This window comes from Dendropsophus ebraccatus, chromosome 9, assembly GCF_027789765.1.
Source record: "Dendropsophus ebraccatus isolate aDenEbr1 chromosome 9, aDenEbr1.pat, whole genome shotgun sequence".
In the NCBI taxonomy this organism is placed as follows: domain Eukaryota; kingdom Metazoa; phylum Chordata; class Amphibia; order Anura; family Hylidae; genus Dendropsophus; species Dendropsophus ebraccatus.
This window is the reverse complement of record NC_091462.1, coordinates 87,956,912-87,973,884: the sequence shown is the minus strand read 5'-3', so window position 1 is coordinate 87,973,884 and position 16,973 is coordinate 87,956,912. Positions and strand designations below refer to the sequence as shown.

General features: G+C 42.5%; 1 protein-coding gene across 2 annotated transcripts in view; it reads right to left on the bottom strand.

The window, feature by feature from the left end:
- OTOA (otoancorin) overlaps positions 1 to 12,780 on the bottom strand; it is a 46,712-nt gene extending 33,932 nt beyond the window's left edge. For both annotated transcript variants that reach the window (XM_069981979.1, XM_069981980.1), the window contains exons 1-6: positions 12,724 to 12,780; positions 9,623 to 9,858; positions 5,927 to 6,030; positions 3,982 to 4,088; positions 2,711 to 2,850; positions 870 to 993 (exon numbers count right to left, since the gene is read on the bottom strand). In XM_069981979.1, the coding sequence (XP_069838080.1) occupies positions 870 to 993; positions 2,711 to 2,850; positions 3,982 to 4,088; positions 5,927 to 6,030; positions 9,623 to 9,858; positions 12,724 to 12,759 (747 nt within the window). In that variant the 5' untranslated portion in view covers positions 12,760 to 12,780. The remainder of the gene's footprint in view (positions 1 to 869; positions 994 to 2,710; positions 2,851 to 3,981; positions 4,089 to 5,926; positions 6,031 to 9,622; positions 9,859 to 12,723) is intronic.
- Between the last annotated feature and the right edge of the window lie 4,193 nt (positions 12,781 to 16,973).

Sequence of the window (16,973 nt, the reverse complement as noted above, 5' to 3'; positions counted from 1 at the left end):
GTCAGTGTTTTTCTATATACTATGTAGAACATATGTAGAACTATGTAGAACATATGCAGCAGTATATATATATATATATATATATACAGCTCACCTCTCACATCTACTGTGGACCCCTAAGAGAGGGAAAAAGACTAAAGGGAAGCACCAGAGAGCAGAATACCACCTGCGGATTCACTAGGGATTATCAGTGACCATGAGAAATCAGGGGCTGAGGTACACTACAAGGCCCAGCCATCCCCAGAGGTCTGGACGTTGCTCTAACCCCCCCCCCCCCCATCAGTAATCCCCTCATCTCAAGAGCTGAGGTGCTATACAGTAGGAGAGACACTCTAGTCATCTGCAGCTACTGCTAACACCATCATCCTCTCCAGCATAATATCTCACCTTCATCTTCAGTGCCGTTTTCGTGTCCTTGGTAGTTTAATCCATAAGTTAATGAGGTAGTCTGGTGCACTGGGGATGGGACAACTGATCTGTCACGGCTGACCCGCACCTTCTTATGTATATTGAAACAGTGTTCTGCAGTGACGCCACTGCAGAGCGCTGCCCCAGTATTCATTAGAAGGAGCAGGCCAGTCGGGGAAAGTGTGCACTGAGGGTGTTAGTCCCACCCCCAGTGCACCAAACCAGCTCATTATGGATTAAACTGCAATGCACACAAAAATGTACCTTGATCTTCAGGGCCCCGTGTGCTATCGGGACATGTCAGCAGGTTAGATGGAACCTGTTACCATTTCAGCAACACCTTGAGGTGAGTACTATGTACCCCCTTTCTAGGTCGGAGGACTTCTCCTATTTGCTTACTTATTACATTGGTGACACATAAGCTTACATCTGCTTTATGGTTTGATTTCGGATTTACCCACCTTTTGCACATCCGCTCGGAAGCCCCTCAGCTGGTTGCACTTAATCATCTGATGCAATACAGCTTTTGCCATCACAGGATCTAGATCATGTATATCATCATAGAAACAGATGAGTAAACCCAGTCTAAAAGGAAGAGAGGACCAAAAGTCACCAGTAAGTTCATACAGATAGTGTTCTAAGCCCTCTATCCCGCAAGCTCTGCAGCCTGTTCAATAACAGAGTCATATAATGTACATAGGAGCAAGGGTGGACAAGCTTTTCTGGGACTATGCTGGCAGACTGCCCTCACTGTTAAATGCAGCCTTCAGCTGGCTTGTGTTTTCATTTTATCAGTCATAGGAACAGGCTCCAATATGAAATCAGTAACAGGGCCTGTTACGAAGCTGATGTGTCACTAGACTGCATAATCTGGCTTCACCTTCAGCAATCGCCTTTCTTGGGCACAGTGCTCAGATACCCTAAGGACTTTTGGTAGGGCAGAACAGTGGGATCAGCAGTCAGACAGGAAATTCATACAAGCTAGTATTAAATGTCGGGAACAAAAGTAAATGTCTACTCACCATAAGATGACTGAAGTCAATAAGGGTAGTAGTAGGATGATTCATATATGATTCATATAATGTGCAAATGACAGACAACAACAGGACAAAACTGACTACAGGAAATACAGTGGTACCTTGGTTTAAGAGCATTTTGGTTTAAGAGCTCACAGTTTTTCAAAATTGTGACTTGGTTTAAGAGCATTGCTTTGGTTTAAGAGCACTCTGTACTGGGTGGGAGGGGGAGTGGAGGAGGGGCATGGTCTGCATAGCGGGGTCTACAGCACTGTTCTCTGACCCAGGAAGTCTCCCTCAGCTTCCAAATCATAGCAGATCCACTTCAGGCTGGGGCTCACATCAGGGGACAGGACTGTGGGGGTGATCTCTGCATAACTGTAACCCCTGTAACCCGGACAGAGAGTACTGCATGTATGTGCCCACATCTGCCCTGCTCATTCCTTCATGCTCCCTGCAGTCTCTGTCAGTCCTTGTGTTTCCCATCCTCTCCATTACTGTACAGTAACTTATAATATCACATATTCTGCTGTTTCTGAATGTTTGTTTTATTTGTTTTACATGTTATTCAGAATAAAAAAATCATTATTTTTGAGGTGTGGAACCAATTGCCTGCATTTCTATGATTTCTTATGGGAAAATTTGGTTTGGTTTAAGAGTAGATTTGGATTACAAGGACTGCCCCGGAATGAATTATGCTCGTAATCCAAGGCACCTCTATATCTAACAACAACAGGAAACTGAATAGGCAGAGCTGCTACACATAGACAGACTGGACAAGACACGCACGTAGCAGCCATACAAACCAAACAATATCAAATAATGTATTCAATGTGAACACAGACAAGACAGAGAAAGAACACAGCTTCCTGACAGCAGTACACAGTAATAGTCAACCGATAAATCAATATGATCAGTCCTTAAAACCAACAGACGGATCCATAATATAGGCTGAGAAATAAGCTCTAACCAGACACAGCAAAAACCTGGCATGGTCCCATCCCATACTCCAACGGAATAAAAATCAAAGTAGAAGAAGACGACATGGCATAACAGGACGCCCCTACTACCGTGTGCCATATGCCAGTAGGCAAAGGTAGGGACCACTTACATTTGATACACAACATCTGAATACCAAACTGCACACCATTTTTTTTTAACTTCGCCCCTAATCTACCTGTAAATCCCCCCAGCTAAAATAAACACCCCTTTATTTGCATACTCTTTGACCCCTTTTCAGTTTGCAGACTAGTAATACAATGAATGCTTACCAAATGTTTGCTCACCTATATAGAGTGGACATGTTCCTCATATCGAACCCAGAGGAATTTATCAGCTCCAGGAATGCTTTAGCTAGATCTTGTGTAATATCGTATACCGTATCCAGCTGCTTTGTGGCATTGTCATAGCTTATAAATATCCGAATCTAGGGACACAAAAAGATTGCCAACAAATGGTTCTATCTATAAATGTTATTTCTATAGTGCGCAGAAAGAGGATTTTATTTATTCAATTAACAGGAGGTACCACCATATTGCGTGTCACTTTGAATAAGGTTAATGGAAACCTGTCACTCTGTGATGAATAGACCATGCTGACAAAATGATGGCTTAGTGGTTATTTATGCTGCAAAATTAGAAAGGAGGAGTCTGATTTAGAAAAAAAAACAAATTTCAAATCTAAGAAAAAAAAATGTAAACTTTTTTTTGTTTTTTTTTTAATTTAGAGAGCAGAAAGCAATTACAGTTTTGCTCTGGAGGACGCAACTGTACGTTACACAGACAGCACATAAATTTCTGAAAAATGTGTTATGCTTTATTTCCCTTATGGTGAAACTGCAAGAAAATTGAAAATTCATTTTTGTCTTTTCAGTACATTATAATCAATCATAGGTGATTATCTTTTTGTTGGGGACCTTTTCAAAAGTGGGCAACTCTTTTAATGATAGCCACTATGTCTGTTCTTACTTGCTGGTTTTGCAAATAAGGCCGCTGCAGCAAAACAGGAGCTGCTCATTACCAATCAACAATTAGAAGTTTATTATTGTTATTATTGTTAATAATAAAGAGAAGAAAAAGGAAGAAGATGAGCAAGAAGGAAGAAGAGTAAGGAAGACGGAGGAAGAAGAAGAAGGGAGACGGAGGAAAAAGGAGATAAAGTGAGACAGAAGATGGGAAATGGAAGAAGAAGGGAGAAGAAAGAAGAAGAAGGGAAACGGAAGAAGAAGAAGGGAGATGGAAGAAGAAGGGAAATGGAAAATGAAGAAGAAGAAAGGAGACAGAAGAAGAAGGGAGACAGAAGAAGAAGGGAGACAGAAGACGAAGGGAGACAGAAGAAAAAGGGAGGCGGAAGAAGAAGAAGAAGAGAGACAGAAAAAGAAGGGAGCAGAAGAAGGGAGATGGAAAATGAAAAAGAAGAAGGGGGGCTGAAAATGAAGAAGAAGAAGGGAGACAAAAGAAGAAGGGAGACAGAAGAGGAGGAAGAAGAAGAAGATGGAAGAAGAAGGGAGTCGGAAAAAGGGAGGAGAAGAAGAAGAAGAAGATTTTAAATTACTTACTTCATTGATACTGATTTTCCTGATTTCTTCCAATGGTAGATGTACCATGAAGCGTCCTAAAATCCACAAGCTCTCAGCAGTCACCCATGACATGGAAGCATTGGCCTCTGTGTACATATACAGGAACTTATATTTATGTCAGATTCATGTACTAGGAATGCAAGCATTTCCATCATGCCTGGACAGGCATGATGAGAATTGTAGTTTTGCAACAGCAGAAAGGCTGCAGGTTCCCTATTATATAATTTTAATGGGAGTATGGGCTACAGCAGAAGAATACATATCTATATCCATAAGTTGTATTAATGTATACAGTGATGTATGTATAGATTACTATTGATAACAGGAGTGTCTTACATGGCCCATCCTAGGCAGAAGCATAACTTCTTTTTTCTGGGCTCCAACACAAAATCTGTAGATCTCCCCAGTTATTCGACATGGAGATAAACAAACTTACAGTAAGACCCAAGCGCTTGGCATTTGACCCCCCCTTGGGTTGCATCCCTCTTCTCCAGCCACCGGGAGTCAAATACAGAGCATTTGGGTTTCAAGTAAACCTGGACTTACTGTCCGTTTGCTCATCTCTAATCACACATCATAGTTGGTTAAGGCTACAAAAACCTACAGTATATGGGCAGACATATTCAACTCCATGATCTACGGTAAAAAAAAAATGGACTCAAGTGTAAACCTGATGTCTCTACAGATTAGGAACAATTTGTGACCATTCAATGTGGATTAGAGGCGATAAGAGGCAATCACCAGGCAGGATGGCATCAATTTAATGGCATTTCTATTAGAAAGTAATTGGGGCCAGAAAGAAAAAATAATTCACCTTGAATTCTTCATTTCAGGTTACAGTTCTAGCAGCTTTAACAACAAGGACACGCAGGATATCAAACAATTACAAAAAACGCTTTCTAATATATTACCTGTCCTAAAAGCTAATCTGAACTAATGAGCACCGTGACCTAATATCTGCATCAAAGGGACTGCGTGTACCTGTGTATAATTGTATTCACTGCTTAGGAATATTACAAATGTTCTGACACCATTTACCCAGCAATTCCTTAATGCAGCCAGGATCATTATTTACTCATAGCCATTGCAACTCCCATAGAGACAGAGTCATATTTGTCAGTACAAATATATAATCTAAGGAGCAGAATTTTAAATATTATCAATATATTAAAATGATCTTGTGGCATGGGAAGCAAAAATATCCGAGCATACTGATATATAATTGTGTGGAAAAGGCTCAGTATAAATTATAACTTATTGACTAATACTGTATGTCTGCATACTCTAGGTTTGGGAGTCCAGTAGGCGGTCCTAATCAGTGATGGACACATTCTTATATAAGTAACATAGGGTCAATCACTGATTAGGACCTCCCACTGGATTCCTAAGCCTAGAAGAAACACAGATTGTGCATTGTAAGGTGCATACACATGCCCCAAGATGCACCTTCTTATGTGTCTTAAGGGTCCGATTAGATGAAGCTTTTTTAGTTTTCACCGATTAACGTTAAGCGATCGCAAACAAGCGTTTTTGGGAATAACCTTAAATCGTTCAACATATTACACAGAACGATAGTTATGATCGTTACTACGATTGTACTAAGATTGTTCACACCTTCTGATCCCAGCAAACGATTAACAATGATTTTAGGGTGAACTTAAAAGATGCGATCAACTACACTCAAATGATTTTATGATCATTGCCTGGGCACACACGGAACAATTATCACTTAAGTTTGAACAATATAAAGATTTTTCACATGATAATCATGTAATAGGGCCCCTACTCTGAGGTCAGCCAAACATAACTCGCTCCACAGCCTTCTTTTTACAGGTTATCCTATTACCGGGCATTGTTGCTGGTGGCTGCAGGATACACACGCTCTTCTCTGTGACACTAATAGCACAACACAGTAAATACTTACCATTCACTGCATAGGAGTCTTGCAGAACATGAGTCATCCATTCATATAGCGCTCTCCGGTCATTGGCCTTTAACTTATCATAGAGACCCCTAAAGACAGATGAACTACAAAGATAATGACAGAGATTAAATTTCTTCTCTTATACCGCTACAGGGTTATTATAGTTTTTTTTTAGTCTTTATGCTAGGTTGTTGATAACAATATACAGTATTTCAATATACAGAAATTTCCATCAATGCAACTGTAACTGCTTTCTGACTTACTGAAATATAATTTTAGCCCTTTAGCCCTCTATCTGCTGTATTTCTATCTGTCTATCTATCTATCGACAATTGTCTATGTATGATATTAAATACTTCTTACTAGTACAGTCATACAGTTACCAAATAATATAAGTGTACAATGGGCAAACTCTTGTATACTAAGACCAATATTACCAAGAAAACCAGTATACCAGTATTATTATCACCATACATACTGTATTATCGCTATACTGATACTGAGCAACCAGTACACTGAGATGAATATTACCAATAAAACCAGTGTACAAAAAGGAAATATGATCATACATATAGTCATAGCAGAGTTCCTAGAGCATTCCAGCTTATTGCATAATTATTATTGGGCATGTATGGATCCCTGTGTGACAGATCTATTTCAGGCATATCTATATCTATACCCTTCACATGTCTATATCTTATTCACTTGTCCCATAAAGTTGTTTGTAATTGTGGACCCGTAATCACGGTTCAACTTAGAGCACACTGATTTATATTGGGCTAGTCAGTGTTGGACTGGGGTATCTGGGGCCCACCAGAGGAAATGATCCTGGGGGCCCACCAATGAAGAACCAGTAAGAAAATACATGTCAGTCAGTGTCAGTGCAGGTTCTAAAGCTGGGGGCCCACCGGAGGATTCGGGTCCTCTGGTGGGCCAGACCGACACTGGGGCTAGTCACACAGTCCATATTCATTTTGATCCACATTCCGTTCCGTGATTATGGTACAGATCACCAATGGAAGTCTATGGGATCCGTATTTTTACGGACGTCAGATTTTTGCACATATCTCTTATTTTGTGGTTCATTTGAATCCTTTTCCTTTTGTCTTATGATTATAATTAATAATTAATCCACTTAATTTAAAAAAAAACTGTTTTATTGGTGTAACTGAAAGTTATAAAATTGGCCACTAGGTGTCACTGTTTCTGCCCCTCTGCCTGCTGGTAATACATGTTTGCTTATGACAACTGCTGGGCTGGGATAAAATACAGGAAGTGGGGGCAGAACAATCTCTGTCAATCACTGTACAACAACTGAAAATGTCTTTTTTTGCAGTTGTGTTGTGACACCAGTGTTTTACACCAGTTATGTCTATCTTAAGTTGTGAGACAGATCCCTCACCTCTAATAATGTAACTGCAGTCTATGAGAAAGATCCCGCACCTCTCATAATGTAACTGCAGTCTGTGAGACAGATGCCACACCTCTGATAATGTGACTGCAGTCTATGAGACAGATCCCACACCTCTGATAATGTGACTGCAGTCTGTAAGACAGATCCCTCACCTCTAATAATGTAACTGCAGTCTATGAGACAGATTCCACACCTCTAATAATGTCACTGCAGTCTATGAGACAGATCCCACACCTCTGATAATATAACTGCAGTCTATGAGACAGATCCCTCACCTCTGATAATGTGACTGCAGTCTATGAGACAGATCCCTCACCTCTAATAACGTAACTGCAGTCTGTAAGACAGATCCCTCACCTCTAATAACGTAACTGCAGTCTGTAAGACAGATCCCTCACCTCTGATAATGTGACTGCAGTCTATGAGACAGATCCCACACCTCTGATAATGTAACTGCAGTCTATGAGACAGTCCCCCCCCCTAATAATCTAACTGCAGTCTGTGAGACAGATCCCTCACCTCTAATAACGTAACTGCAGTCTGTAAGACAGATCCCACACCTCTGATAATGTAACTGCAGTCTATGAGACAGTCCCCCCTAATAATGTAACTGCAGTCAATGAGACAGATTCCACACCTCTAATAATGTCACTGCAGTCTATGAGACAGATCCCACACCTCTGATAATGTAACTGCAGTCTATGAGACAGTCCCCCCCCCTAATAATATAACTGCAGTCAATGAGACAGATCCCACACCTCTGATAATGTAACTGCAGTCTATGAGACAGTCCCCCCCTAATAATGTAACTGCAGTCAATGAGACAGATTCCACACCTCTAATAATGTGACTACATCCTGTGAGACAGATCCCACACCTCTAATAATGTCACTGCAGTCTATGAGACAGATCCCACACCTCTGATAATGTAACTGCAGTCTATGAGACAGTCCCCCCCCTAATAATATAACTGCAGTCAATGAGACAGATTCCACACCTCTAATAATGTGACTGCATCCTGTGAGACAGGCTCGCCACTTTCTAATGATAAGGAATGTAGCGGGCCGGCTAGGGGCGGGCCTGATCGGTGCTATGGGGGCGGGCAGTGCTCCTAACAGCTGCCGCAGTACTCCTAACGGTCTTACCGGACCATGGAGCAAATGACACATACCTTCTTCCTTGGTGTCCCCTGTGCAATAGTGACATATCACCAGGTTACATTTTGTCTAACCTGCTGATAGTTTCCCTTTAAGGCCGGGTTCACACTGAGCAAAACTAGCAGAATTCCGTTAGCCTCCCTCTCATAATGTGAGTCTATGGGAGGCGCGCGCTGCTGTTCTCAGTGTCTCTCCGTGCTGAAGAATGAACATGTTGTTCATTCTTCAGCGTGGACAGAGCAGGAGCGTGCGCCTCCCATAGACTCCCATTATGAGAGGGAGGCTAACGGCATTCCGCGGCGGACAATTCCGCCGCAGAATTCCGCTAGTTTTGCTCAGTGTGAACCCGGCCTAATAAATATTCATGTTCAAAGCCTCTTATGTGATTTACTAGAACTTTCTATTCATTGATGAATAGAAAGTTGGGCCCACACGGTAATTCTTCATTTATTAATTTCTTCATTTATTACGTGATTTAATTAGGGAATGGCATATTTGCATTTATGCATATGGTTTACAGTATGAGGCTTTGTTCACACATTGCAATACAACAGCCATTATTTGACATGGCCGTTTTCCTCCGGACGATAATGCATTATCAGCCATAGGTACATTATTTTCCACCCATACAAGTCTGCTGGCCGTATGGGTGTGAAAAAAAATCAATTAACCATTGAATTTCTTTCACACTACCGCTGGCAGAACGGCCACACAGTGTGTAAACAGTCTATTTTCTACGGCCGTTGTTTGCAAAAATAGGCATGTTCATTAATTAGTATGGCCGCAGTGAACAGCAGCCGTAGTTGATGCACTGTGTACACAACGACCGTTCAAATTCGGAAACCTTTGGCTGTTGTGTTCAAAAACCACTATGGCCATAGGTTTCCAAATTCACTAGTGTGTGAACATAGTCTTATAATTTACATGCATTTAGCATTACTGTTATTCCATACCACTCTATCTACAGGGAGCCAATGTGATCAATTCTTTGACTTGCCAATGAAGGCAAATTGATAGGCCAGTAGCCACTTACTGAGGCCTCTTTTAAGCTGAATAGTAAATACTGATCCTCTGGGCACATTATACGTTTCATTTATGCCTGGTCTTTACTAGCTTTATACTTACAGGTTCCTGAATGGGTCATCTGGTATCTCGGTTGGTAATCTTGCTATGACATCAGTTTGCAGGTAAGACCCACCATACATACGCATGACCTGACCCAGTATTTTCACACACTCAGCTGAATACAGTGCTGGAAGACATTTCTGGAGGGTGGCATTGAATAAACTGCGATTTCCTGTTGGGGATTGGAAGATATCGTCCCGCATGGTCTCAAAGTCCACATCAATACCGGCCATTCCCTTGGCAAAAGACAATAATAAGAATTATTTTGTGGTAAAAACAAAACAAGTATCATTCGATTAAACAAAAACCTTCTATGACTTTTATCTGACAGCATTCCTTAAAGGAATTGTCTAGTTTACATAACCAAAACATGTAAAATCTTATTGGAGGGGGAGAGCGGGTCATCTCAAAACACGGGAATTCCCAGGAAGGATATCTGGCTATTCCCGTGTTTTGAGACTCATAACTGAGGCCCCACAGACCCCTTTTTTAAAAATATTCCATAGTCTGTGGGTGGATGGTTGCCTGGCGTGGGCAGGGGCGGATTAACTTTACCATGGGCCCCGGGCTGTTCACCAAGCTTGGGCCCGCCCAACCGACTGTAACTATGGCGGCACCAACTTAAGTCTTTTTCCTCCATAATGCAGCCTGTAAAGGCCCTGTGGTGACATCATTGTCACATGATAAGGTGCTTCAATATATTCTCTAATGTTACTGCATTGTCTCCTGGCTGCAGTTGTGCCCTGATTTGAACATAAGTCTGTTTGGGGGGCCATGGGCCCCGGGCTACCACCTGAAACGGACCTATTATAATCCGCTACTGGGTGTGGGTATTTCCCTTGTCATGTCGCAACACTCGCAACTGGGTTAGACTTTGACGTAAAAGGGGCCACCCTGGTACTTATCTATTTGTGTCCCAATACTTGCAACTGAGTGGGACTAAAGGGCTACATAACAGGGGGGTTTAGTGATATCCTCATTAGAAGGCATCCTTAGCAACTGGTTTCCTTCCCAGGAGAGATAACTGGCTATTCCCATGTTTTGAGACTCGTGACTGAGGCTCCACAGAACCCCCTTTTTTGCATACTCACATTTTTAGGGGGCAATGTATCAATAGAGACTCTTGAATGAGTACTCCATAGATTTTTTTTTTGCTGATCTCCCTGAGCTCAGTGATTGCTGTGCTTTGCCCATTTGTACACAATTCCATTTACGGTGGAGTTTGGAGCTTTATTTCTTAGACTGCCTAGATCTCCAAACCAAGCGTGTAAGACGGCACCATATTCCCCAACGCCGTCAGGAAATAAAAACACAACGCTCAACTTCTTTTGCTGGGTGATGGCAGGCCACAGCTTTTATTAACCGTACTTTTAACCGTAATTAACCAACCGGCACTACGTGCCAACTCACCAGAAGGGAAGCCACGGTGTGCCACCGGTGGACTCCCGCCGTACACGAACACCCGCTTAACCCTTTAACCTGCTGGGCAGGTGTACTCAGCTAGCTGTGACTCGTAAACCCACACACAAATATTTAAAGGGAACCAATCACCTCAAAAAGGCATATATAGCTTTTTAAATGTGCTGTTAGAGCACACAGCACACTTTCCATACATGTTTCTATATACTCCCTGCCTCCCCCGTGTAATCCATAAAGTAACTTTATAAAACTGGCACCCGGTATGCAAATTACCTCAGGTAGTCACCTGGGCGGTGTTCGGCTAGATGGTAGTCACGGTCAGTCCGGGCCCCCTGGGCGTTCCTCGGTGGTAATCACGCCCTTCTGGGCGTGATTCAAATCATCCAGTAGCTTCAACGTCACTCAGGAGCGCGCAGTGCACGACGTCTGCGCGCCTACGTTTTTAGGCCGCCGCGCATGCGCAGTACACCCGCTTCCATTCTGGCTGTACTGTGCCTGTGCAGAATAGCCTCGAACTCCGGCGCACACTGAGTTCGAGGATATTCTGCACAGGCGCAGTACAGCCAGAATGGAAGCAGGTGTACTGCGCATGTGCGGCGGCCTAAGAACGTAGGCGCGCCAACATCGTGCACGGCGCCCTCCTGAGTGACGTTGGAACTACTGGATGATTTGAATCACGCCCAGAGGGGCGTGATTACCGCCGAGGAACGCCCAGGGGACCCGGACTGACCGTGACTACCATCTAGCCGAACACCGCCCAGGTGACTACCTGAGGTAATTTGCATACCGGGCGCCAGTTTTATAAAGTTACTTTATGGATTACACGGGGGAGGCAGGGAGTATATAGAAACATGTATGGAAAGTGTGCTGTGTGCTCTAACAGCACATTTAAAAAGCTATATATGCGTTTTTGAGGTGATTGGTTCCCTTTAAATCTGCGCCACTCCTAAAGTGTCACTGTCATTATAACTTTCAAAATCTAAATCAACAGTAGATGTGATATAAAGCAAGTTTTCAATTTACATTCATTATTTATTTTTTAGTTATCATTGAAAACACAGCACTTCCTGTGTTCTGTCTCTTTTTTTTTCTCTTAAAAACAGGAAATAGTCAGAAAACCGGAAGTCCAGTGTATCCCAGGCCATCTGAGCGCTCACAGAGAGAAGGTAGTCATGTGATTGATGGACACATTGAGCCGTGACTCTCTGTACTGGCCCGAATTCTAATGTTTAGCAGCACAAGTCAGAAAATCTGCCTTCAGGAGACTGGACCTGGATTTCTGGTAAGTTCAGCTTTGTTTTACAGCATGATAACAAAAATAATGACTTTATATCACATCTACTGTTAATTTAGATTTTGAAAGTTGTAACGACATTGACACTTTATGGGTGTGTTCACACGTACAGGATCTGCAGCAAATCTACATCAGATTTGATAGCCCAGATTTGATTTGCTTTGAAACTGTGACTTCAAATCTGCTGCAGATCCTGTACGTGTGAACGCACCCTAAAAAATCCCATGTGCAGTAATAATATGATCAGATGTACCCAAGTATGGTGGGCCCAATAAATTTCAGTCCAATACTAAAAGCACATGTTCCACCACAATAATCTTGGCTACAGCACAAATGATCGGTATTCTACCTATTATTCAAGGAAGATAGACCTAGCAAAACTACTTACAAAATTTTCTTTCTTCCCACTGAAAAGATATTCCATGGCTCTTGCAAATAAATGATGATCCAGACGTTGTAATTCAGACAAGACAAGTTCTGGGTCATCGCTAAGATTTGTCAGGTACCTTCTGATTGATATCTGAAGAGAAGAGCCCAGGCTAAGCACTGGCATACAATAAAGATCATGCATAGGACACTATCAGTCTAACCAGTGCTACGTTCATAGCCGTCATTAAACATGTAACACAACATACATTACCTGGAGGTTGAATATATAAGAAGGATTTGGAGTAGAGAGATAGTGCAGGATTCTCTCTTCTAAATCTGGAGTCCATTGGTTCAAACTACAAAATGAAACGATATGACATTGGTGACCATGGCCTGCTACTGTCTATAAATGACCCCTATGACGCTGACCCCCCAAGTAGCATCCCATTTCACTATTCAGGTTTTAGACTAGGAATGTTGCATTCAAATTACCTGTGAAAGTGCATTATCTCTAGGAGACCTGGAGAAGAACAGAATATCTTTATTTTTAATCTTTAGGATATTATATGGATTTAAAAATCTCAAGTCTTTCAGTACTTATCAGCTGCGGTATGTCCTGCAGTGATCTCTGCTGCCACATCTGTCCATGTCAGGAACTGCCCAGATCAGTAGCAAATCCCCATAGAAAACCTCTCCTGCTCTGGACAGAGATGTCAGCAGAGAGCACTGTGACAGGCTAGAAAGAAAAAATTTCCTGCAGGACATACAGCAGCTGGTAAGTATGGGAAGACTGGAGATTTTTTAATAGAAGTACATTACAAATTTATATAAGTTTCTGAAACCAGTTGATTTGAAAGGAAAAGATTTTCACCAGAGTACCCCTTTAAATTCTTATAAAGTTTTTTTTGTTTCTAGAAATAAGAAAAATGCTATGCTAAAATTACTTTACCATTTAAGTACTTCCCAGATATCAATTCATTCTGCAAAATAAATAAATTCACAAACTAAGTGACCTTATATCAGCAATACTCCATTCACACAGGGCCGGTTATGTAATCCACCATACTCACCAGTCCTCTTATCACTTGCTCAGGCAAATCTGTGATGGAGAAAAATAGTTTATTGGACAGATACATGTTGTAGAATAGGAGACATGACGATATGTAATAGTCCCAGCCTGCTAGTAATACTATGTATCACTATGGTACCATGTTATGTGTAATAACACCTACAAAATGCCATTAAAATGAGTGAGGATGTGTTTCACTGCTCTGGGCTGTAGGTCATGAGACCAGCACAAAGGTATGTCCACAGCAAAACTATTCACTTTGTTGGATAAAATGTAGTTCAGTCTATTAAAGTTAATGGACTTGCCACAGGTTTGCTGCAGTACATGGCGGCATACCGTTTTTAGCCAGTATCTCGACATATGCCAATAAACTGCAACACAACCTGATCATGTGTTTGCACCCTAAGGCTAGGGCTACATGGCAACTTCTGGTCACATGGCCAGAAACCATCATGTAGCACTGCCTGGTTGTGCCACTACCCCACTCAATCAAGCAAACGGGGTGCAGTTCACAAGGGGTCACGTCCCAGACCCCTAATTGTAAAATAATCCATCCAGAATACAGTGTGGTCATGGTTATTGAGCTTGATTGAGTTGCACGACCAAGCAGTACAACATGGAAGTTTGTGGCCGTGAGACCAGGAACTGGCATGTAGCTCTAGTCTTAGGGTAGGTTCACACTGAGCAAAATCGGTGGAATTCCGTGGCAGAGAGCTCCAGCGGAATGCCCGCCTACCTCAGTGTCAAACAGCGTGTCTATGGGAGGGCTTGCGCGCCTCCGCTCTCTGCACCTCTACGCTCAAAGAATTGACATGTAAATTCTTTGAGCAGAGAGCGGAGGCGGAATTCTGCCTATTTTGCTCAGTGTGAACCTACCCTTTGGCTGGGTTTCCACATATGTGGCCAGAATGCATTTGAAACATGGTGGAAACCACACCTTGTTTCTCCCCCAATAGTTGTGTGATATTGCCAGGATTTTCAGCAACATCATGTAGCTATTTGGGGGAGATGGGGGCACTGTGTTGGGATCATATTCTGAATATATATATATATATATATATATATATATATATATTCGCCGTATCTATGTCTGCTATGTCTATGTCTGCTATGTCTATGTCTGCTTGAATAATCCCCCCACTGCACACAGCTCAGCAGAAGCAATGATGATGATGGAGTCAACACCTGCAGGTAGATGCACTAGGAAAAATGTGCAGCCAACTGCAGAACTAACAGCAAGGGACGCTGAAATGCACCGTTTGGACAGCAATCAAGTTTTTCTGTTACTTACTATGGGAAAGTGACCTGATGTAGTTATAACCGGCAACACAGCTGCGATGCAATTAGCGATTATCTGATAAACAATTATTTTGCAGATACATCTATACCTATTGGAGTCCATAGTGCTAATAAAGGTAAAAGAACATTCATTCTGCTGACAGCTTTCTTTCCTGATTCCTTTATATACATTAACCCTTTGCTCAGCTGAACGTTTATGTATTGTGAATAGAGAGAGAAGGTGAAATCTGCTGCCAAGATCAGTGAGCAGCAGCTTCCCTCCTCCCCACCAGCCTTGAGTGATAGCGTTCCCTATGCTCAAAAAGGGAGAGATCTATCAATCAAGGCTGGTGGGTTGGGGAGAAGCTGTCCAGGACCTCCCCAATGACTCCTGGTTATTGCAGCATTAAATGTACAGGAACAAGAAGCTGCTCTGCTTAAAGTCAGGGCCTGCCCCCCTCCCCTCCCCATCAATCTGATACTAATTTCCTATTCTGTGAATAGGAAATAAATTCTTTTAACTCAGAATACCCTTAATACCCCTTTTAATTATCAGCACCAGATCTGCAGAAATGAACATTAAAGTGGTACCTGATAATGGAGAACTCTGCGCGGCTATGATACTTCTCTGACTATAAATCGCCATGAGAAAGCAAAGACTACTTCCTATGTGCATCCTGCAAGAAAAACAGAAAGCCCTTATGTAGGTGCTGGGAAATACACTTATCAAAAAATATGATATGTGAAAGTGAACGTGAAAATGCCTTATAAGCTGTCAGTAGTTTTTACATCTGTCCCATACAGGGTGCCTTGTTCATAGGTGAATGGATGATAGAGGGATTTCCACAATTCTTATCAGTTTTTAATACATCCTGCACTGTGAACCTGGACTGAAGCTTGGTTTTCTGTTCCTCCCCACTGCCATAGAGATAAACCATTGTTACCCAAACTGCAGCTCCTCAACTGTTAAAAAAATACACAACTGCAATCATGTCCTAGAAAGCTGCAGTTTTGCAATTTTGTCAGCTTGCTGCTCCCAATAGATGGAGTCTCCTGTGTATGCATTAATTGAAAAGCAGCCGCACAAGACTGACAGAGCAGACAATGTAAAGTGCGGCTCTGAACGCACTTTACATTGTCGGCCATGGTGAATTGGAATGACCCTGTCATACATAGTGTGAAGCTGCCCTTAGGATGCGTTCATACTATGGAATCTGTGCGGAAAACTTCCCGCAGATTCTGTCGCTCACCCCATGCACTCCAGCTTGGATCTCTGCCCTTCCCATTTATTTAAGTCTATGCTCAGGCGGATTTTGCCGTCCACCCAAAAAATTGACATGTCAATTCTTTGGGCGGATGGCGGAATCTGCCTGAGCATAGAATGGGGCCCATGGCATGGGCAGAGATCCAAATGGAAGCATGCGGGGACAAGCAGCGAAATCCGCGCAGAGAACTTCCATAGTGTGAATGCACCCTCAGGCTATGTTTACACTACGTAAGTTCCGCGGAAATCACAAGCGTTGTAACAACGGCTGTGATTTTTGCGGAACTTATGTAGTGCTGCAGGCTGAGGGAATCCCGACCGGAGTGTATACACATAGTATACACTCCGGACAGGATCCCTAGCAAAGCCGTAGAAAACTGACATGTCAGTTTTCTGCAGCCGCTATTCAGTGAATAGCGGTTGCAGAAAACCCTGTCAGTTCACATAATGGAACGCTCCATTGTGTGCTTTGGGGAGTTTTGATGTGGGCGCGTACGGAAGTGCCCACATCAGAACTCAGCGGCGCTAAAGATCATCCGGCCGGCACCGCAGTGTGACCATAGCCTTAGGCTTAATCTGAGCTGTATGCTTTTGTACACACTAGGCTCCCTCTAGTGGTAGCTGCAGGCAGACAGAATTTTATCATTTGTATTGAGAG